Source organism: Perca flavescens, chromosome 3, assembly GCF_004354835.1.
Source record: "Perca flavescens isolate YP-PL-M2 chromosome 3, PFLA_1.0, whole genome shotgun sequence".
Taxonomy (NCBI): domain Eukaryota; kingdom Metazoa; phylum Chordata; class Actinopteri; order Perciformes; family Percidae; genus Perca; species Perca flavescens.
The window spans coordinates 18620742-18645193 of record NC_041333.1 but is presented as its reverse complement, the minus strand read 5'-3'; the positions used below and the strand labels follow the sequence as shown (position 1 = coordinate 18645193).

At 39.6% G+C, this 24452-nt stretch overlaps 1 protein-coding gene across 1 annotated transcript; it reads right to left on the bottom strand.

Annotated features, from left to right (window-relative positions):
• Nucleotides 1-290: 290 nt before the first annotated feature.
• gosr1 (golgi SNAP receptor complex member 1) lies at nt 291-24280 on the bottom strand. The gene is made up of 9 exons (XM_028572810.1): nt 24161-24280; nt 23590-23701; nt 22241-22328; nt 21540-21647; nt 21194-21285; nt 15916-15990; nt 7532-7561; nt 4096-4178; nt 291-2906 (listed from the first exon to the last, which is right to left on the bottom strand). Exons 1-9 carry the CDS (start codon nt 24192-24194, stop codon nt 2782-2784), a joined length of 747 nt encoding a protein of 248 aa, XP_028428611.1. The 5' UTR covers nt 24195-24280; the 3' UTR covers nt 291-2781.
• Between the last annotated feature and the right edge of the window lie 172 nt (nt 24281-24452).

Here is a 24452-nt window from a genome sequence, read left to right as displayed (position 1 = left end):
TACATTTTTGCATGTCTGGAATAAATGTTACCATGCATGGTCCAAGTTTTTTCTTTTCAATGATACCGTTGATAAGGAGTTGTGTGTCGACAGCCAGAAGTGAGTTTAGAAGACTTAACAAGACAAATTTACTGCCATGCAGCGGCTCTGTGAGGCTGTATTTAGGCACAGCAGTGCTTTATAATAAATGCCAAGATCAGCATGCTAACATGTTGAGGTTTAGAGGTATAATGTTCACCATCTTAGTTTAACATTTAGTAATTATTACAAAATACAAAGTACAATTGAGGCCGACTGTAAGTGTATTTAATCAAAAAACTAAGTTTTCATTAAAACACAAAAAGGCCAACCCCATTGGCACTAGAGGTAAAGGCAGGAATCACCAAAGTCAGTAGGTTTCACCCTCAGGAGACTGAATTAATGTTTGCACAAAACGTCATCCATCCAATACGTGCTGAGACATTTGAGTCTGGACCAAAATGATGGACCAACTGTTCCACCAGTTGCTTAAGAAGAAATGCCTCATAGTAAAAACAAAATGGAGAATGTCAGCGATGATGACAAATGGTAACGGTCCAGAAAAGAGGTAGAAACATCAAATCATGTAAGCACAATGTCTTTCACTTACCTCACGTACATGCAGGGGGTGGACACAATAGCTAAACCTGTACAGCGTAATAGAATCCAAGACTACAATTGAAAATGTAGTACTTATGTGTATTTAATGTTCTTTTTATTGAGAATTAATCGGAGAGATTGGTTCTACTCTGCTGTATTGGATTGCACTGTGTTGTACAGCTGTTGCTTTTGTTATATTTAAACCCTGTATATACAGCAGGTCCTGATACACAATTCGCCTCAGGGCACACAAACACCATTTATCATGGCCGTCACAACTGTGGGTTATGGATCGCTCTGGAAAAAAAGGAAAATGAACAATTCATGACACATTTTGAAGCCAGCTCCCCACACCTACACACTCTGCAGAGCAGCTGCCTAATGAAATCCTTACAACACCACCATCCTAAAACCAAAAATAATATAAAAAAAAAAAAAAAACACATGCATCCTTTTCTTCCACCATTGAAGGTAAGGGCTTTTTCTGGGTTTCATAGACAAATAGTCTGTTCTTTAATTAATATTCAGGAGCTCAATGCATCAGCACCTCTGCAGTCTTACTGACGAAGCGAACACATGCCTGGACCAAATTAAGACTTCAGCACAGGGCGTCCCTCCTAAAGGACTATTCAGGGGAAGATGGCAATGCCTGTCTGGCTACTGTTTTCTTAACCATCAGTCGTTCTTTCTGCGAAAGACCTCAAACAGAGGGAATGAGGACAAGACACCAAATGTATCCTCTTCAGTCCGTTGAAGTGAGCCTAAAGCTGTGAGACAAAAACACATTGATGTTTCTCACACAGCTGCCTTTCCTACACCCCCAGCAACAAAGTGAGACTTTAATCTAATGGGTCAAACCCAGCCTGCAATCAGATGAATGCGTTGGTTCCCACCTTCAAACGCACGTCACTTTGTGTTTCAGGTGGAGTGAAATCAAATAGAGGTTCATGGACTCTGTCAGGCACACTCTACGTGCAGAAGGGTTAACTCCTTCAACAGCCGATCATCAAAGCAGTACGTTCCCACTTTTCTTGGTGCACTTAAAAGGCAACCGAACTAGCTGGTTTGGTGTTGAAGACATTTCACTCCTTAAAAAGACTTCATCCAAAATGCTTATTTCACATGAATCTGATAATTCGGTCACGGCTGCCATTACTTCATGTGACCTCAACAGTCTGTTGAAACCTCTTGGATAAGTAACCAAACTTTAAGAAACACAAAGAAAATGTGTGCAGCTGCCTTTTACCTTACACTTTTTATAAACTTACATTTTTGTTGATCAATCAATTAATCAACTGTGCCAAAAAACATAAAAAAAAAAGTGAAACATGTCACAATTTTGTTTGTTTTGTCTAACCAGCAGTCCCAAAACCTAAATATGTTCACTAAACTGTATTTGATTTTAGAGGCGGATTGGAAAATTACTTTAACAATTAATAAATTGTCGAAATGGTTGCCAATTCATGTTCTGTTGATTTGTCACATTGATTAATTCAGCTCTAGATGTTTAATCAGGGAGCAAAAAAGTACCTTGGTGGCCTAGTAGATTAGGGCAGCCAGGGTCACTCTCTCTCTCTCAAAATACAGAAGAACGAGCCTTGCTGAGGCATCCTGGTATGTAATGGTAATGTTTTAAATGTTCAGTAGCTAGTAGTGTCACACACGTTTTTGTACATACTGATATTAATAAATTTATTAATTCACATTTTACAGCCCACAATTAACTATCCATCCCACTTCATCTTCTCAGACATGTAATTTTCCCCCTGGGGATCAATAAAGTATCTCTTATCAATTAAAAAGGACCATCCAACTAAAACTCCTTCCACCTGTGAAAAAGAATTATGCATCACACATTCTCATAGGTCTCTCCACACTTTTCACCAAGTGAGTTATCAATATAATTGATTAAAATCTAGTCTTATTTTTTACTTTTGGTCTCCATTTACTTGTTGGCAGCCCTCCATCTGTCCCACTGCTAAATACAAGTTCAGTAGTTCATGTTGGCCAAATCTGTTCTCTTCCAAGAACTGGACCAACTGAATGTCCTTCTGCTCAGAGCCTCCAGGGTCCTCCAATCACTGAGCTCAGTCACCTGGGGTTCCCGTGTTACAAAGATACAGATAAATCCTGTTCCTTTAAAGATTTCACCAGGGCTGGCTCTCAGTGAAAAGCATAGAGCAGGAGGAGAATGGTGCAGACTCCGATCACTGTGCCGAGGATGAGAGAGTCCCTTCTCTTCCGCAGGTTGATTCGCTGGATGAGATTGTTGATGGTTGGGAAACGATCTAGGAGAGTCAAAAGTTAGGGAAGATCACAAATATTTAAACTGCCTAATTTTTAACCCAGTAAGAAATAAAAGAGAAAAAATGCTTTATCTTTATTTTGCTTTTTATGATCTACAACCACTTTACTAAAGAGCTTTTATAAAGTTCCAACTGACTCAAAACATCTTAGCATGGAGCAAACTATTTTCACAGTCGATGCCATGCAAAAACCTACACAAGTGTGACAAATCAGATCTCAGGACCACTCTACACACATGGCATCATGACTTTGCGTAAACATACACGCCACTTTCCTAAAGCCAAATAGTGTGTTATCTGTACGCATTTTGAGCTATCCACGTGTATGTCTACGCTGTATACAACCCACCACGTGGCATCGCCCAATTTCCCTCCGCAGACTTGCATCCCTTGATACTACTCGCTACGGCGAAAATTCACACGTAAAGTAGGTCAATGGCGGCCGAACGGGGATGATAAACACGTTAAAAAAGCGATTATGCGTCTTCATAACACGCCAAAATGGCATACAAATTGGCGTGTCATACATATGCCACTTTATGAGGTCAGTCTGACAAACAGAAGGTCTCTGATTGGGCAATTCCTAATGGTGAAGAGAGCAATTTCTGTTAATGAATATTAATTTAAATCTGGGTTGCTTTGAAGACTTGATTAATGTTGTCATTGTAAAGCGGAGTGCTGACATAAACTAACAATGTGGATAGGTGAAAGTCCCCTTCTCTACCTACTGTAGCTCTTTACACAGACCTTGCTGCATTATTTGCTATTATATTGCATTATTTTACTCTACAAAATCAAAAGGATAATTTGGGGAAATGACCCAACCCCTAATAATTGTTTTGAATGTGTAGAAGGTTTTGAACATCAGCCGAAATCTTGTCCAGTGCAAGGGTTTATAAATTTATTAAAAATAAATTAAAGTATCACTAATATGGAAAGGTGCCACATGCACATTTAAAGAGGTTACTTCCCCAAACAAAAGAAACAAAAGAGGACTAAATCAAACCTACATGTGTGTTGACTCAGCAGGGATAAAATAAATATTTGAAAGCAATACAGAATGCCTGAGAGCCTTACTGCATTATATATATATTTTTATCACCTGCCTCCTGAATTTTTTGTTTTCCTTTCCCTAAACACACAACCATGCACTTATAAGCATAAAGGATACTGGCCAGCGTGTTGACCCTGCTCTGTATGGATTTCAGAAAGCCCCGTTGGGAGGTCATGTTCTCCTTGGTCGCCATGGCAATACTAAAGAGACAAGAGAGAGAAATTAGTTGAGAAGTGACAATATGCTGCATGTGGTTGCACTCATTAGTACTGTAAAGTACCTTTGAGAAATGAGCATCCAGTTTCAAAGAGAACAGGTGGTGCAGTTTAAAGCTACAGGCTGTCAAGGAGGACAACAGAACCATCGAAAATATATTTTGCGAATACAATAAAGAAGACGTCCTCATCTAAATTCAGTCCCTACAACTGCAACATATTCAAAAGCAAAATCTAGGTTAAGTCAAGGTTTTAAGCTTTTGGTGCAGGAAAACGTGTGATCCAAGAAAAGACATTTTGCTTATATTGCATATTTTTATATTATATTGCACTTTGTTGTATATTTAATAACTTTTATATAGTTAAAACTCACTCCAGCAAGTTCACACCTGTCAATCAAATGAATCCAAACTAAGTGTTTAATCAGATATTTAGCCTACTGAAAGAAGTTAAAGGTGTTGTCACCCATTTGACTACAATCTAATAAACATTCATGCACACATTATAATATATAGAAGAACATGGGCCTGTGAAACATAGTTTGCAAATGTTAATATTCTCCTGTTTAACGATTACAAACGGGTATTTAAGGACTACACGTCTGAAGGCACGTCCATGCTACAAGGAAGGGAATCATTCTGCGCTAAAATATAAGTCATCCTATCACGTTCTACTTCAGCTTTACGTGGGTGCCTACGGGATGTGTGTGAGCCACCTTGGCTTGTAGAAGGAAGGTATAGAATTGCTGTGATATTTTAGCTCTCTAACTTGCTCTATAACTTTGGCCTCAGTAACTTTCAGTGCAGGAAAGCGTAGCTGGCAGAAAACGTTTCAGGCTCTATATTTGCCCTCCGTGGCATCTGTTACACACAAAAATCAATAGCAGCTAGCGTGCCCTTGTTTGAGCCCTTCACAGTGGGAGTATTTGAGTAAAAGAAATCAACTCCTCAAAACCACCTGACAAAGGTAAAATACTGCCTTAAGTTAGTGTTAATATGCTCAAAATACAGGTGGGACAATGGCATTATGTAACTGTTGAACAGAAGGGTGACAACAAGTAAGCACTGGCCACAGGGGACAAACTCCTCCCATCCCAGAGTGACAGAGCCCAATAGGAGGCAGGTCAAAACAAGGTAAATGAAATCACCACAGTTGTTTAGTCTTGGCTGGCAAAGCTGTGGAGCAGCAAGCGTAGTGTGTGTGTGTGTGTGTGTGTGTGTGTGTGTGAGTGAGTGAGTGAGTGAGTGAGTGAGTGAGTGTGTTCATAGCATCTCCTTACAGTCCGCAGTCTTGGCCTCGAGCAGTGTTTTGGGGATCAAGTTTGCCTCAGTCAGGGAGAAACACTTTGCTGACTCCAGCAACACACAACACACATACAGATACACCCACCCCCACACGCACAAGGGGTCTCAAGTTGTTGATTAACCTGTCAAGTTAAAGTCAATTTTAATTATTTAACCTCAAATCACAAATCTGCCTCAGAAGACTTTACTATCTCCCCTCTATCCTGAGACCGTGGCCCCATTCAGTTAAAACAAAACTCCACCCAAGTAACCTCTAACTTCTGTATAAAAGCACACCTCAGCATTTTCTTCAAGGTTGTTTTTTGTTCTGATATGCACCACAGGGAAATGGAAATCAGGGTCCAAGTTGTCAAAGAGGTTACCACAGTAATGGTAACATGAAAAGTTGACAGGGTGCTTTTCATTTTCATATCACCTAACAAAGCAAAAACAGGAAGCAAGTCCAAAGAAAACCTTTAACTGTTATAACATTCAAAATGCAGATAGAGAAATATATGGATTAGACCATGTTATTCATCAGATGATATCAGATGTGACCCCATCTGTAATGTAATGTAAATTATAATCTGGAAAAACAACTTGAAAAGTGAACTAAACAAAACTGGTGTGTTCACTTCTGCACATCTGTACCCATTTACAAAACATCCAACCTCAACAACTGTAATGCTCTTTATTTTGTTCCCTTGAGTTTATTTCAGTTATATTTAACAATTCCCACAATAACCTTTGGAGGATTAGGATGAGGAAATGCAATGGTATAGGTTTGTTAAAAAGAATGTGGGCAGCAGCTTAAACAAGGGCTGTAAAAAAAATAACTATGGGGAAAATTTTGGAAAGGAAGGAAACACATGGGGAGAAATACACAGCTTCATCCACCATTTCAGAGACAAAATCCAGCAATCGCTATCCAAGCCAATCCATGGGTAAGCATAGTTTATGAGATGCAAGGACTGGAAATGATGAGAGACAACTCCTGGAAGGAGGGAGGGTAAATCCTAAACAACATATGTCATTTGTGCAGGTCTGCAGGAAAGGAAAGGAGCAGGGACTAGTGAGAGATGGATGGTAACTATAAATCAGGGAGGTAGGAGGACTTATTCTGGGCACGTGACAGCCTTGTTCATTTCATGCACACACAATATGATGTGACCAGCAGTTGGAGCACTTTCAAGGCTTTGATGTGCATGAAACTCCCCCCCCCAGTTTAATCATCAGTACAAACAACTGCATTGAAAAGTTTATTATTAAAATAAAATCAAGGTTCATAACAATATACATATATAAAATCTTTGGGGAAGAAGTCAGCTATATAAGGAGCACTACAGTAAGAAACATCTGAGCAACAACATTTGGTTTCCTGCACTGTTAGCAGCTGTGTTTCCATTCAATTGTCAAAAATTTGAAGTGAACTTTTGAAATGTTGCAAAAAAATAAATGCAAATTAGGTGCGTTTCCATCAACTGGTTTGGACGCAATAAACTAGGCTTCAGCGTGGAGTGGGGGCGTTATGGAGAAAATCAAATATCACAATATTCTTGACCAAATACATCGATGTCGATATTGCGGCGATATTGTAGGTTTGACTATTGGTGCTTCACAAAATATTAACACAATGACTTTGGATAAATAATCACCAATAATGTGGATACAATGACTAAGTGGGTAAAGGCAAAACAGCTAATAAATCCCTGTTCTGAAATGCAGCCTTCAAAACCATAAACAGACAACACTTGTGTCATATCACAATATTACGATATCCAAAATGTAAGACAATATCCAGCCTCATTGGCGATATAATATCGATATATTGCCCAGCCCTACTTCAGCGTATCAAAGGCTTTCCATATCGCATTTAGCGAATTAACTCTTTCGACAAAGGCAATAACCTTCTTGAGTGAGACAAAAAAAAAATTTTGTGCAATTGAAGAGGTTTTATCAAATTTTTCTGTTTCCATTTAGTTTTTCTAATACAATACTTCAAAATGTGCATTCAAAATGTCTTTCCATATGTGGAGGACAGAAAGCAGGTCTTACCTTATTGTGTCATCCATCAGTCGGTCCGAACTATAGACAAAGTGTAAGATAGGGGAGTGGGAAGAAAAGATAGACAGCCATTAGGTATTGACATGAGGCAGGGTAGCAAAACATGGAATGTTATAAACAAATTAAAGATGCAGTAGGTAAGACTTATAAAACTAACGTTCTGTCATATTTGCTGAAAGTGACCCTATGTCCGAGTAGAACTATATGAAGCAGGTAATAAAAAAAAAGAAATCTAGCTCCTCTGGCACCACCTACAGCCTGTGGTGCGATTTGCAAAAATCCAACACTCCCTGTTCAGGTGCACCAATCAGGGCCGGGGATGGGGGGTGTCTAACTGCGTGTCAATCCCTGCTTATGCACACGCATTTATTCTCCCTTGTGGGGGGAGGGGCTTAGGAGACCGTTTTGGGCTTTAGCGGAAAGGGGGGGGAGGGACTGAGAAGTTGTCGATGTTCAAATTTTTTGGCTAAGTCCTGGATCTTCACAATCCTACCTAGAGCACCTTTAAGTGGGGGCAGTTTTCGACATCAGTTTCAGATTGGCAGTGATCAAAACTGAATTCCGATCTTGTACTTGGTGACACTGAGCTGGACAATGAACTGAATCTAATTGTATGTTGTTTGGGACTGGATTTCCTTTTCTTCTCTCTGCATCAATCTCATCAACTCCCACACAGTGACTATCTGACCAGTCTGGAAGAACACAGCCTAATGTAATTTGAATCTTCCTAACATCACTGTCTTCACGTCTCTGTGTGCATGTGCTACTTGTTTCTGTTTTATCAATGTCCTTTGCTTGACACAAGTAACTTAACAGAAAGTCTTATTTGTAAAAACTGTTGTGTAGACAATTTAAAAAGCACCGCCAGATGTTAATAATGCTTTGGCAAATGAAATTTAAATCCCAAGTAAAATTGCTTAGAATAACCGCTATAGTTAGTGAATTTATGTTTAACCTCTGCACAAAATAGTGTGGCTGTTAAGCAATTAATTTTGTTCATCTTCTCCTCATGGATGACTCCCTCAACGACATGGAGTCTGGACTAAGTAGACCCAGAGAGGATTTTACCTTAGAGATCCTGGAGCTTCAGCATACAGTAACTACATCAAAGAGTGTCCTACAGAGAATATTGAAAGGTGCGCACACACAAACACAAATCTCTTATGCTGTAACACCGGTTTCGTGTCTCGGGTTGCTGATAAACAACAATGCTCTCAGCGGTTAATTTCCCTAATTGGAATCAATTTGGATAATGTTTCAGAGAACTAAAGTAAACCAAACAAACAAAACTGAAGGGATTGAATTTCATAGTTGAAAATCCATTCAACAACTCCACATCCCCATTGTCCAGCTCCATATGTGGTTTGCGTTAGGCTCTTAGCGTCCTTATGGATTCAACCAAAGTTGCAGAAAGAGTGGGAAGGTCTCTCTTTACGAAAATATTCTCTTGATACCTTAACTTGACCATCTCGTTTATTCTGTTTAATCTCATGCCTAAACCCAAGTAATTGGTTTGATGCTCAATCAGAGTGCTTGTGCTTAAAAACAGCACAAGCCATGATTCAATGTCAGCTTTGGATGATCACACTCCCTAGGGGAATTATTTTACCAGCATGCACAATACCAGGACCCTGAAACGGAAGCAGCAAAACAAACCTCAGTCCTCATTTGTTTCCTTATTAACACATGTGCTTTTCCTACTGTGACATATTACAATATCTTCAGTGAAAAAGGTCTATCTTAAATGTTACAATCAGTTCATGGTCTTAAATTGATCCTGATCCTGTACATCTGTTCTTCGTGTATGCTAGGGCTTTGCAATTAATCAAATTGTATTCACGATTACAATTTCGGCTCCTAACCACCACAACACACGCACATTACGTTTTGCAAGTAAACTTATTTTGTCACACTTATTTTGTTCTGAATGAGAAAAAAAAAAGTATTACGGGAAATTTCACAGTTTAAGGTGTTTTCACAGTTTTTTTTAAATTAAATAATTGCAACATCTTTTCCAAACAGTTTCCAATGACGGCTTCTCAGATGTGTAACAACAATCTGGCGAGTCAGGTTATCTCTGCCTTGCAGCTGTTTTCTTTTTAAATGAGGGGGAAACATGCCATGTGGCTCTGCATGTGCGCATGCATTGCTGGCAAGTACAGTATGTGCTGAGCTAACAGTTTTTTCATCTAACAGATGTTGGGCAGCCCTTAAAGGAGTTTTAAAGATTGGATTTATCAAAAATGATGAATTCAAGGAAGACCTAATAATCTCAAAAGATTCATGATTACAGAAGGAGCACTGCAAAGCTCATTCAGGCAGACCAAAATTGATACAAAACTACAAAACGCAAGCATTACCATCAAGGGGCTCTAACTAAATTTGAGTGTGGGCCACAAACGTGACCTTGTACAGGTCACTTATGTGGTCCGGTGTGTACCAACTGATCTCTGAGGACAGACCATTGTGTGGGTAAAATTCAAGGCTTTTAAGGCCTTAATTTGAGATTATCAAATTTAAGACTTTTTCAATGCTTTTAAGACCCCGCGGGTACCCTGGGGTTATAAATTGGTGTAATCACTTTGAGATTGGTCCTGCTAATGACCTCTAATTTTAGGGTCCTTCTCTCTGCTGGCGGGCCATACAGGAATGACCTCAACCAGTAAATGTTTACTTGTTGGGTTTAATTGCTGTAATCCCAAGAGTGTCGCCGATGAGATTGGACACTGCAAGGGACACTGCTGCACAGTCACAGTCTGGGCTGGACAGCCTTCTGTTCTTGGATCAGAGCTTCGCACACAAGCACCAAACTGCTACTTGGCAGTAGTTTGTAATATATCAGTTATCTTTGTCACACTGAAATGGAATAATTTACATGGGATGATAACTGCCACATAATTCAGAATGAAGGATGGCAGGCAAGTTTGCACAAATGCATTGTGGGAGCAGCAAATAATACTGCAAGGATGGTCAGTTGTGATGCAAAGCGCTGTAGAGTCTTACAAAATCTTACAAACCCATTAAGCTAATTTGATTATTAGGCACATAATATCTACCAGTGCCCTAACAAAGGCTGTAAGTCTGAAATAGAAAGACACATGACACCAGTCATAAATTATGAAAGAAAAAACATCATAGTGGGCAGACTGAGAGTAATTCTCTGTCAGGTTGGCTTTTAGAGCAATATAAGGCAACTAATACAATCAGCCAGGTGAACTGAAACATTAATTACTTTGCTTAGGAAACAGTCTAGCAAATCTTGGCAACAGTTGCAGGAAGCAAACTGCATTAGCAAAGAGGAAAAGTGCTCGCAAATCAAAGCTCAGAGCTACATACTCAGCACACCTTTGAAAATGGTTATATGCCTGCCATTATGTGTTTCAAAAAGTAGCAGGAAAACAAATCTGAAAACCTGCATGAATATATTGCTTATGTAATTTTAATATTTGCCTGTTGGATTAAATGGCTATGTGTTGTCAGTAATAACAGCTAACTATTCCTACTTTCTAATGTCGACAGCTCAGCTGGTAGGGCCTGGCCTTACACATTGTGATTAGACTGGAGCAGTGAAAAGGCTGTGGTGATGTAGAACATTTTGCTACTCCGAGAGAGAACATTGTTCAAATGAGAGGCCTTTGGGCAAATACACCACCAATCACAAAGAGACAATCAGCGCATACCAGCAAAACACTTGAAACCCACTGGAATCAATAAAGAAAAGGCGTATTATTTTGCAACTAAGTGGCAATAAATAGTACACAATCTTAATCTTTATAATGTCTTTACTAGAGGTCGACCGATTAATCGGCCGATTTTTTTGGCATTTTTTACATAATCGGCATCGGCCAATATCAAGCCGATTAATAGGCAAGCGCATCTGCGGGCAGCCTGGTGTTGTTGTTGTTATGGAACACGTGTTCGACGCACGCTGCCCCTACAGTCAATTACCAGCAGAGTGAGCAGACCTCACCCAGTGCCCAAGGAAGGAGCTGTTCCTCGGAGAAAACGGTAAGGATTAAATTCTTAAAGTCCTATATATTTAATGAAAAACGTATGACATGTTACTGCCAACTTCGAGAAAAAAAACATGAATAGGCGACATGACGTTCGGGTACTTTAGATATTAATAGCTGTCATGTCATGCTGTCATGTCACAATAATTAAGCTAGAATTTTGCAATCACAGTGGATCTGAGACTTTTATTATTTGTTCTGTTTGTGTGTCTATATTTGAGAGTGTTGTCAACTCAATGCAGAGAAAGAAGTTTTAGTTAAAGGAGAATTCCGGCCAATTTTTACGTTAATCTTGATCGCTATAGCTACGCGAGTACTTTCGATAGAAAAAACCCCGACCCGAATCAGTGCAGGTAACACTGAGAAGCTGCAGCTACGTACTACAAGCGTCCCCTGAGCTACGGCAATGCTCGGGGCAAGTTTTAGGGTGCCTTTGTGCCTCTTAACAGACACAAAATGCAATTAATATGTCTGTGCCACAAGAACAGGGCCCTTACGTGTCAACAAAATGCGTTTTCAACTCAGACATTGTTTAAATTCACCTACCCTGGTCCCTGTCTCGATCCTGCCAGTAGCTAGCTTGCCCTGCTAGCCGTTAGCTGCTAGCTGCCGTTTGGTGAGTGTATTCATACAGGCTTCTGTGATAATCATCCCAAAAACAATCCACGGAGCGGTGGTGGTGTGGCTATGTCCTCCAGAGGACAGGTCATGTCATGTCTTGAAGTGTATTCCCCCCTAAAAAAAACAATAGTGCGGTAGTAGCTGTTAGCTGCTAGCTGCCCTCCGGTGAGTGTGTACAGCCAGATAGCTGTTAGCCGTTAGCTGCTAGCTGCCGTCCGGAGAGTGTATTCAGCCAGGCATCTGTGCTAATCATCCCAATAAAAATCCACGGAGAGAAAATGGAAAAACAGATGGAAAAAGGATGGAGAAAAAGACAGTGATAAGGCGAACTCCACGAAAACGACAGAAATATCAAAAGCACTTATAGTTGCGCTAATAACTTAACAGCATAAAGTTAAAGTTTTGGCCAACACTACAAACACCACAGATCCTACCAGCGTGTACACGCACAGGCTGCTGCTATTCACCTAGTATTATCTCACCATATTGCAGTTTCTGTTGTAGCAATGGTTGGTCACACAGCAAGCTGCGGCTGCAATTTGAAAAAGTTAAACCACTGAATGCAGCACCAAGTAGGTGTGTGCGTTAACGAGAGCTCTCCCTCACCTTGCTGCCGCTGCCAACCTTGACGGACAGCAGCCGCTCTGTCTGAAAGCACCTAAAGTGTCACTCTTATTTACCACTGTCTCCTGCAACGACAGCTTTTCAAACATGGTGTATGGACAGGTCTGACTGATGAGGACCTATACAAGGATCATCACTAGCAGCCAAAACTAAAGAGGAGGTTATCTTAATTCATCTGGGCATATCTGTCTTATTAGGTTCTGTTGAGAATGAATGCAGGCTGGTAAGCACTCCACCCACAGCAGAAATGTGTAGATTAACTGGAAGGGACTTTTATTTTCTTTGGGAATTGATAGAGTAGTCTTAACTGATCAGTTTGGCAATGGTGGTACCATCACTTGCCAATATATTATAGACTCAGACGCACACACTTTTCTCCATTTATATTGATCATACATTACATCATCTACCATAAAAACATTGTAGAGACAGAACATTTGAATCCTCATAGTGGCTTACTTGTCTCTGGTAAATATATTATATTTATTATATATTATATAATAACTATTACATTTTTTTTTAAATATCTTTCCAGATACAAACTGATCACACAAGTTCACATAACGGACACCTCGTTATTCATAAAACTGTCTTTTATGAAAAGAGAGCATCTTAGACTATGTCAAGAAGCATAGAAAAAGAAGAAAGAATTCTAATCTCTCATCTTTATTGAATATCTATGCCTTTCCTCTAGTGATAATTCTGACCATTTCTCTGGCCACTAACACATTTTAGTCCCTTTCTCTTAAGGCCCTCTTTCCGGTTTTATGGCTCTAATAGGATCAATCGAGCGTAACTCGATCCTCATCCAATCTCCGCCTTCCCCTCCCATCTTTGTCAATGGTCTGGGGAAGCCCTACAACATGGGTTGTGGTTTAATAAGATAATTTCATTATGGATATCCTGATCAACTGTGCTGGATTGGCACAAGGGCTCGACAGCTGGGAATGCAGGTGGCTGCGTTGCTGAGATTATTTCATCATCAGTATTCAATTTGGAAAGAGGGAGAGAGGGTCTTATCTTCCTTTCTTCTCTCGAGGCAAAATACAAGGTACACAGCAGATACAAGTAACCGTATGACTGTTTTTTCAGGGCCACTCCCTCAGTGACAGGACAGGAATAATAACTCTCTATGCTTCAGTACATGAATCCATTAAGGCGTTCACTTGGGTCTTTTCTCGTAGGGTCATATTAAGTCATGTTGGAGTGTCTATGTGACTCTTGAAAACCCCTGTGGAGCACTGCTTACGCTTCTGTAATTGAACTTCATAAATACATTCACCTAATCTAGAAGTGGTAGCATTCTGCAGATACATCACTCTCTTGGAAACTCTTTACTTGCAGTCCTGAATCTCAACTTAGGGTATCTGTCAATGCAGAGTACTGATGCGACCAGTGTTCTCTTTTTCTCAAATTTACTGTAAAATGTGTACACTGAATGGCCGATGACAAGAAAAAGGTTGAATTGGTGAATCCTGGTAACGGCACCAACACAGTGATAGACTTGCAGTGTTGGAAGTGTAACTGTTATGCTACGACAAGATTTGTCAGCCAATAATTAACTAGCAATTCCTCACGGAACTTTGAGTTAAAATAATGTTGAGATCAAATCCCCCAAAAATGAATCCCATGTAATACCTTTTGGATTGCATCCATCCATCAGCAATGGCCAAATACACAGATTTCTGCATGGTCAGATTGTTATCACCGTACACTACAGATCCCTTGTTATGTCACTGCCACAAAGCATGGCAGCTGTTATAGGAACACAAGTGAACTAAAGTGGTATTTACCTGGGTTAAATAAATGTTGGTAATTTAAATGCAGATCAGTGTTTCCTTGCACATACAGTAGTGGAAATTTGGCGGTAGGGTTTGTAGAACAATGCAAAACCACATTAATGTTCAAGAAAAATCTTGTTTTCAAAAACCGCCATGTCATTGAATTATCTTATTTGTTTTCTTATTACTGCATTGCATTTGAAAGGTGTTCATGTTGTTGAGTTCACTCTATAAACCCCTTTTTATTTCATAAATTGAAAAATAAAAATTAGCCATGCCTCATAGCAGGTACAACCTGTTAAATGAATTAAGAGGTCTTTCATGTGGAATAATTGAGACATTATTCCTTAAGAGGTTGAAAGAGAAAACAAACATTTAGCCACACAGACTATCACTCACACTGCTTTATATTTGCTATGTTTAAATTATCAGATGGGATCCTCAAGCCTGGGCAATATTAAGAGCTCTTCTGTGTTATATTTAGGTTTTTGTTTGAATGTGTGTGTGTGTGTGTGTGTGTGTGTGTGTGTCCTGCTGACTTCCAATTTTACTTTTCACACAGGGAGGGTAACTTTTACACTCCTCACACACATACAGATTTCACAAAATTTGCTACCTCATGCAGTTCTGGAGTGTCAGCCAAATAATAATAGGACACTAATAAGGTTACTGGCAAATTATGCTTTGACCTACTGTGTCAGTATAAAAAGTAAGCGTATAAGTATAACGTTTTACAGCTTTAAGATGCTAAATTATATAGCAGAAAACGTGTTGGATAAGCTTACTCAGCATCACGTAGCAAGACAAGAAAGTAAAGTAAATCTAAACCTGTCTCTGCCTATATTTTCTTCAACAGGGCATTAAGTAAAGCACAACATTTTTTTGTCTGCACTAGCCAGGAAAGCACTCAAATACGATTTACATTTTCTCTATCCTGAAGTATACAAGAGACTCTAGATTAATGAATGCGACATCATGAAAAAGTGGCTTCCAATCTGTTAGAGAGTAAAAGCATCAAGAGATGAAGTGCCAAGGAGTGCCACAGCTTAACAAAGCAAGCATCAGTAACAGCAATGATTTCCGGTGTTATTCCAAATGGCTGTGCTGAACCCTCAAGATGAGTTATCCCGACTTTGATTTCTGGGAAGCTGAAGCTATTGTTCGCCAGAAAAGGCTGTTCAGCTCACGAAAAATGGCAGCTATATTATACTTTCAACTGCTGGGAGTGATATACTAAAACTAACAAATAAATATCCTTAGAAACTCTGCTGAGTGAATTAAAAAGTTGGATTCTTGATTACTTCAAATTCGGCAAAGAAAGGTGATGGGAACTTACTTTCTCAGATGCTCATGCTCCTTTAGAAACAGCTCTGTTCTTCGGTTGTTGACCCCGGAGCCACTCTTGTACGTCCTGAAAAGGGAATGCAGATACACTAGTAAACACAACACTGTCACTTGGAATAAGGTCAACAATATTTGCCATTTGCGTAATGTGACACAACATTCGAAAACAGCGAGTGTCATTGTAAAGTTATGTCATCCGAGTCAAAAATGATCCAGACCTCACAACCAAACCTAGGACACCTCTTAGAGCCCTAACAGACCAAGCTGACAATGAACTGACAGTTGACAGACTTAAGCCTGACCTTCAGCTGTAGCTTTTGCAGTATGTCTGACACTAATGATTCTTGTCTGTTCAGATCAGAGGGCGTCAGAATCAGTCGCTCAGAGAAAGGGCTATCTGAGTGGCAACCCATTTAGTTTATCATCACCACCACAACCTTTTCTTTTCCTCATACAGTCAAAAGACAACAGGATGAAAATGGTTTGCTCCTTTTTTTTTTTTGAAAAGTGAGACGACTATCTGTCACTCTTTTAAAAGAACACGCCGACTTATTGGGAATTTAGCTTATTCACCGTAACCCCCAGAGTAAGACAAGTCGATACATACCCTTCTCATCTCCGTGCGTGCTGTAACGCTGTCTGACAGCTCCAGCATTAGCTTAGCCCAGCACAGATCCTGCAGGTAACTGGTTCCAACTAGCCTACTGCTCCGAATTGTGACAAAAGGGACAAAATAAGGCCAACATGTTCCTATTTACATGTTGTGATTTGTATAGTCACAGCGTGTACAAAAAACAACACAACATGAGACACAGCCATCTTCTAACCGTAAACAAACCGGGAACTATATTCTCAGACAGGCTTGCTGCGAGCATATCACTCCGCCCAAGTACTATATTCTTATTCTTCCGCCTGAGAATATAGTTCGTTAATTATAAGTCGCCCGTCCCACTGAACATTAGGGACCTATTGGCATCGTAAAAGGCGTTGTTTACAAATGGCAAACACATGTGGCCTACAGCTCTTTATCTAACTAGCTACTTATTCTTTTTAGGGCTGGGCAATATGGAGAAAATCAAAAATCACAATATTTTTGACCAAATACCTCGATATCTATACCGCAACAATACTGTAGTGTTGACTATTGGTGCTGATGAGATTTTTGATAAATAATCATCAGTAATGTGGATATAATGACTAAGTGGGTAAAGGTATCATATCACGATATCGATATAATATCGATATATTACCCAGCTTTAATTGTTTTCCTATTCATTGCCAAATTTAAACCGATCCACCGACAAAAAGCACTGGCGTAACTGCTGTGTAGACCCAATTTTTTTAATCAAATAGCAGTCGGTGCCAATCGCACTGTTGCATGTATTACTTTACAGTAAAAGCCCTTTTGTGGTTCATCAATGGAAAGCTTTTTATGTAAAGCAAGCAGCAGCCGGACATATTTGGTTTGCATTAGCAGTAACTTAACACAGCAAATACAGCACCAGTACGGTTATACTAGAGCAGATCAGAAAAAGGACTGTTAATGGTATCTACCATATTGAGTGGAGCTGAGCAAAGATAATTTTTTTTCTTCTCTCTGGTCACCTGCATAACCATGTATGTTGAGCCAATAAGTTTATTGCAATAACACTACATGGAAGGGCAGAGATGGTCATCCTGTTCCCAAGCAGGGCCATAAAGCAAGCCAGCCTGGTTCTCCCCTGCTATAAAGCAGCAATGTAAATGCCTAAAATCACAGCTCTGCATGCCATATCACAGCTAAAAAACAACCTACTGGGCAGTGGGTAAAGGCCCAAGGTGCCGCTTGGCCTGGCCTCCTTCTTGACAACGGTTCAGAGTGGGTGGAAGTCTAGAACAGCATACAATGCTTTCACTATTTTATAAATGATCTATGTAAGAGGCCACTAATTCCATGCACATACTGAAAGAACCATACAATCTCAGGTTAATAAAAGGAGTAGAAGTGAAGTGGTGTGCTGCTCTATTACTAAGATATCTGGTAGCAAAGCAGTATAATGGATGGGTCACAAACACATCACACCCATTCACTTTTGCTTGATGCAGCTCTAGTTATCAGCATCCCTGAACAGTTGACTCCCAGTGCTCTCCTAGGTTTCTGGTCATTTAACACAGCCCCACCCTCCTATTGGGCAACGAGATAAAGAGCAGGGGAGGACGGGGAACTGTAAAGCATGAGAGAATGCACATGCATATACCATAAACATCCTACCCCACCCAGAACAAATGTGCCTAATTCCTCCCCAGTGCACCATCCAAAGCCACTGAATGGAAATACTATATTCAGTGTGCACACACAGCACATTCCACAGTGGCTTCCTTCAGTCCAAGCTGACCGCCCCAGCAGCAGAGCTGATGCCTTTGTGGGGCTAGAATTGCCTGTACTGACAGCCAGCTTCATCACTTCAGCAAGGCTTTTTAAAAGGGCACCAATGTAAATCACAGGCAAGCTGTCATTGTTGTTGCTGACATTTAGAATCAAAGCAGGAGAAGAGGTAGCGTTAGGTCTGCTCCATTCTACTGTTATGAATACAGCTGTGTGTGTGCGTGCATGTAAGAATCTGTTTTGCTGACAGAGTCTGCAAGCATGCAGAAAGATATTGACACAGTTTTTGACAATATGTCATACTGATCATTTATTGTGCTTGCATAAATGAAATTAAATAAATGCACTATTTATTTTTAATCAGTATGGATTTTTTTTTGTGTGTGCGCAGTGTAAACAACCTCAGTACACATAAAACAGTTAACAGCGTCCTGGCCAGGTCAACTCATGGCCCAAGATCTCTACTGCCCTCTACCTGACAAAAGGGACAAAAGGCTCAACTGCAGCAGAAACAGACAAGACTATCAATGGCATGAAAGCAGACACATTTTCAAAAAAACTGACCTTAACATCTTGCTTTCTAAACACAACTTAAACTGCAATATATTGCGTTAAAAAAAATTTAAAACTATGACTACTGACACTTATTTAACATTATGCTGTTGTTATGATGTAAGTTCTAAACTGGGTTGCTCAAGCCGAGAACAAAACAATCTCAGATTGTTTGATAAAAATCACAAGGTCATAAAATATTGGGCCCTGCTTCTGTGATGTAGAGTAATAAGTTTTTATTTTTCGCACTGCAATGTTTTACCGTTGCAAACAACGCAACGGAGTAAAACTGTGGTCATTGATTTTCTCTGTACGCAGCTCAGAACAGATGAAAAGTGTGTTAGTGATGTCCAGTTAGCTCACAGTTTAGTTATTCCTCACAACCTGCATTACAGTCAAGGCAGTTCAACAGATCAAGTCTTGAAAAATAATAAGCTAGCCTTCCAGCTGTCCAGGATTGACTGCTTTCGTATATTCTCAAATCCTACTTTATCACTTTCCATTGTCCAGCAAAGGTCACTAGGGAGCTAAAGGGCAAATTGCTCTTCAAAAGAAATCGTCTCATGTAAAGCATGACTCGACATCTTATTATACAGTACCACAACAGCGGCAGCTGTAATTCCCCTACCTATATGCTCAAGACAGTTCCCTCATTAGCAGCCCCAGGGCAACATTAGTCATCGTTAGGCTGAGCAATGGGTCAAGGAGACTGGCTCATTTCTATGCATTAGATTCATCAGCAGTAAGCCCATTAGTAGGCTCAGTGGCACTCCTTAGTAGTGTGATTTAATGAGAAGATTGAGGGAACTGTTGCATGTCTGTTGTATGTAGTGCTGACCTCATGGGATAGTACAGTTAAAATGTAATTGCTAACGTGCATTGTGACTTCAAATTATCACTAGATAATGAAGGCTTGGTGGTGCATTGATACAAGCAGATTTAAAATAAGTTAACTTAAAGTGAAATAAGAAAATAATGTACAATCACAACAAACAATTATACTTTGTTCATTTATGTGTATATTTGTATGTTTCAAGAAAATGGCTATATTCAGTGTTGCTTGGCTGTGTTTTGTTGCTTGCATGGCTACATGTACTGAATGTGGATACTGTTGATGTGTTAATGTAGTAATGTCTTACTGCTTCTTGTTCCTCTGGTCTCAAAACATCTCGCCTGGCTGGCTAACACTGGGACATTTACATAAATGTTGATTAATGTACATTGTCCTTATAAATAAATTAAATTTAAAAAAAGAAATCTGTTGAGGGGGAAAAGTTGTGTGTTCCTCCTCAACTCCGTTAACGACATCATCACCATTATCATTCCTTAACCTTTCTAATAATGGGACCTTTTTTACTATAAAAAAAAAATCATACAAACAGCAGCAGCAGTCTCTTGCATTAAGTTGCGAGCCAAGCACTTCTGCATTCCCTATAGAAAAAATTAAGTACAACTGCTGATAGCTTGTTATATACATCCCCCAAATCCAATGTAAACAAGTTAGTCTACGATTACACTGATAAAACATTTTACCGGTAAAAAAACAAAAAACAATGAGAATTGAAGAAATCTAATTATTTAGTCGTATAAGGACTGAAAACCTATTATGAACTAGACATACCTTTAAATGGGTTAATGTGAGAGCTGATAAGAAAGTGTTATGATATAAAGTGACTGTGAGGCCTGTGGAACATGTATGAGGCAGACTACTGTATCTGCACACTAGATGGATGGAAAGGGATCAATTGGAATCCTGCAGTGCTCACCGTATGCTCAATGCTGTGTCTTACAGATCAATAAGCTATTACAAAAAAAAAAAACAAGAGTCATGGTCTGGGGGAGCCTCCATCTCATTTCAATACACTCACTCACTACTGCGGCAATTTGAGCAGAGGACACACTTTCTCAATACAAGGCTAAAGAGGCCATCAATCTGCTTAGGTTGTAATGGCCAGCATTTTTCAAGAGTGTGCCAAGTGGAAGTCAAGGTTCAACTATCCCTCTAAGTTCTACAACATGGAAGCACTGTGAATAATGCTTGGCAGTTTTTATTCCTCCACAGCCACTAAGATCAAACACAAGCAATTTATCACATGACAATATTATTTGTTTTGTGTGCAATACCATGAACAGTTTCCAGTGAGCAAAAACAATATGTGTGTTGGCTCTGACCACCCATTTACTGTACCCCTTCATCAGTCAATACATTTAATGAGTTATCAATAGTTACGTACATTGAAATTGTATTTTACAAGTGTGAATAATACACTACAGAGTCCGTATTCCCATAACTGTGAACACATGCACATGCATGAACAAATGAATCATAAAGGTGATGTGACTGGGTACTTACTCGATGTCTTTCCTGACTGACCCGAGCAGGTCTTCCCTTTCCCGGATGGCCAAGAAGTTGCCTTTGGTTTTGTGAAATTCATGAGTGTAATCCTGCATAGAAAACAAATCAATGTGAAAATGAAGAAGGGGCGTAAAGAAGAACAAACAGTGAACACCAAAAAGGACAAACTGAAAACACTGAGTGCTTCAGAAAATTGTTTTGTTTTGCAGTGAATTTAGTAAAGTTCATTTCTAAAGTGTTTTACAGAAAACAAAACCTGTAACATAGAATACATAAAGAGTATAGAACATAGATGAGCAAGATGAATAAAGGAGAACTTATTGGGAAGAACGAGATGGCAAACCTGTAGGATGTCTCTGTGTCTCTGGAGCGTGTGCATGAGCGCAGCATTAAGAGAAGCTGTACCCGGGGTGTTGGTGTACTCTGCCATCTTGTCATTCACTGCAGTCAGCTGACAGAGAGATGGAAAATAGATGGATTGACAGATGGACGTAAAAGACATCAGGGAAACAAAATCAGCAGATAAGGTAAAGACCTTCACAATATTAACACACATACTGTACTGTACAACATGTGTCAATTCGAGGATGTACACTTAATTCTATCAAAGGGATGTCTTTAGTAATGCCAAAAAGCCAAATGACAACACATCATAGGAATAAATGCATTGTATGCTTTTGAGATCGGAATTGCATAATATTACTATCATTATGTAGTTGTTGTTTTTGACTTACATCTTTGAGTCATTACTTTAAAAATGTACTGTTCAATTATATTCTTTTGTTATGATCTCTTGTTGTTCGGGGATACGGTCTTTGGACAGCCCCATAATGAATGAAATGATGTGCCTTACATTTTGGGTTGAACTGAGTCAGACAGATTAAAGCCCTCTAGGGTCTAATGCAAACTATGTGAAGAAGTGGAGCCTGCAGTCTGATCTTTCCTTGATGAAAGACAAGACGCTTGGCATAAATCCAGTGCTGTTCTTATTACAGTCTTTTTGCTGGCCTTTCACGGGCCACTATCCCATGAGAATTTACTTACTTTGGCCAGCAGCTGTTCAATCTCCACTGACATGGTGTCAAACATCCTGTCTTGGGTAGAGTTGTTTAGCAGCGGGGTGGTGTCTGACCTTGAGGAGGAAAAGCACTTTTTTTTTTTGAAAGGTTCTCAAAACATACTGATATTGATTTGAGTTGTTTCACTAATTAAATGATACACTGACTAAATGAAATGTTAAGTTTAGCACAATATTAAAAGGAATAATGTTTGTGTGAAGAGTCTTGTGCACTTGGGTTCAAACATTTTTAGCAAATTAAATGAAAATGCAATTGCAAATGAAAATAAATGTTGAATTAGAAATTACTCCCAAAGCAACTAAAGCAAGCAAAACCTAGGGCATTCCTCTGGGAAACCTAACACTACTCCCTCCATACACAGATCTTAAGTGTGATTGACATGTTTTAGATTAAATTACATGGGTAGTTATGGGTTTCTTAGCTGGTGGTGGTTTAGTGAATGTCCTATGTACAGATGCATCAGTAGAATTGTCCAATGATTGTTACTTGGGGCAACAAACCAGCACCACTTGGCAACAAAGAATTGTTTATGTACAGATGACTGTTTCTAGCCAAATTACTTTCAAGAATCAAAATGTGAAAAATGTGTGCAAGATCTCAAAGTTTCATCCTTCAATAGTGGCTTGATTACCAAAAGAAACAAAAGGTAGCGTTACAAACAGACTGTATAGTATTAAAATCTCCATAGGGACGTCTTCTTCACTGCCTCCCTGCTAGAATATTGTACTATTGCACCCTTGGAGTTGGTATGGATTCAATGCATTGTTCATAGACACTTCCTTCCTGCAGCAAACACTTTGCTGGCAAGCCTCCACCCACATATCAAGGTCTTCGGACCACTATGACTTAGACCACTTTTGCACCTTCATGATCCTTGAGATTATAAAATAAATGTTGGGATAATTTTTGTTGTGCGATTGTGATTGTCATATTAGTTAGATATTAGGCATGCATCCCTAAACTAACACAAATGAGAGGGACTCAAATTACTTAGAGATGCAACTAAAAATTGTTTTTATTATCAGTTTTGTCGGACTTTTGTTTGATTAATCATTTGGTCTTTAAAATGTCCAAACAACTCAACCTATCAATCCCAATCAGGTCAAATGTGTTCTTGCTTTGATTTACCTACTGTAGCAGTAGTCAGAGGAAGTTTGACTTGCTGGGTGTATACTGGAGTTGCGTTAGTTAGTTAACTGTAGTCTCAATTTAAGCTACAGTTGCTCAACTACTTCTAAACATCCCGTGCCTGTGTGACTGAGACCTTTGCTTAGTTTAGGCGGTTGTGAACTTTGCAGGTGAGACGGATCTTACGTGTCTCCTCGACGTCCATCCCTGGAGCTGCTGTAGCTGGTGCATAGTTTACTGAAGGAGACCAACTTCAGGTCGAGTTCATTCTCCAACTGTCTAGCCTGCTTTCGCAGATCTGTAACAGGGGCACACACACACACAGACAACATTTTAACACTTAGCTAATATTTTAAGACTTAGCTAACAATGGCAACGTTATTACTTTGGAGTGACCTGAACGAGGGAAAAATAAAGAAACAACTTTCTACTAATTGCCATCAAATGGGTGTAACATCTGTAAACGTTACAACGGACTTTTAATGTGTGTAACGTTAGTTGATAAACCTTTTAGAGGGGCGACACAGATTTAAGAGCCTAAAGAATAACGATGATTTACAAAGTGTTCGCTAGCTTGTTAGGAGCTAACGTCAGTCGTTGTAGAGACACGTAACGTTAGCTATATGTTTAAACCATAGATATGAGCCAAACGCGCCGAAAGTGACACTGGCAAAATAATTTCGGACATTATGGATGCTGTATTAGATGTCGCTTCACATTCAGTTTTCTTAAATCATGTCTAATTTTGCTCCCTTACCTTCCCAGTAGTTGCTGCCTCCTATTCCTGCCATCTTTGTTGTCCTGCGACGTCACCAAGTTCCAGTGTGCGTCAGAGAAGAAGACGAAAACAGAACAAATCTTTCCATGGGTTTTTATCGCCCTCAGCTGAGCCTTTCAGGCAACACACGTACCAGGCCACATAATAAAAACAGCTCCATCTAGAGGCCATTTAGGGCTTCCTCAATTTTATGTTTCCTTCAAAGAAGCATCCTATTAAATTCTTCAACATGCAGATACACAATATATATTATATATTGACCAACTGAGCG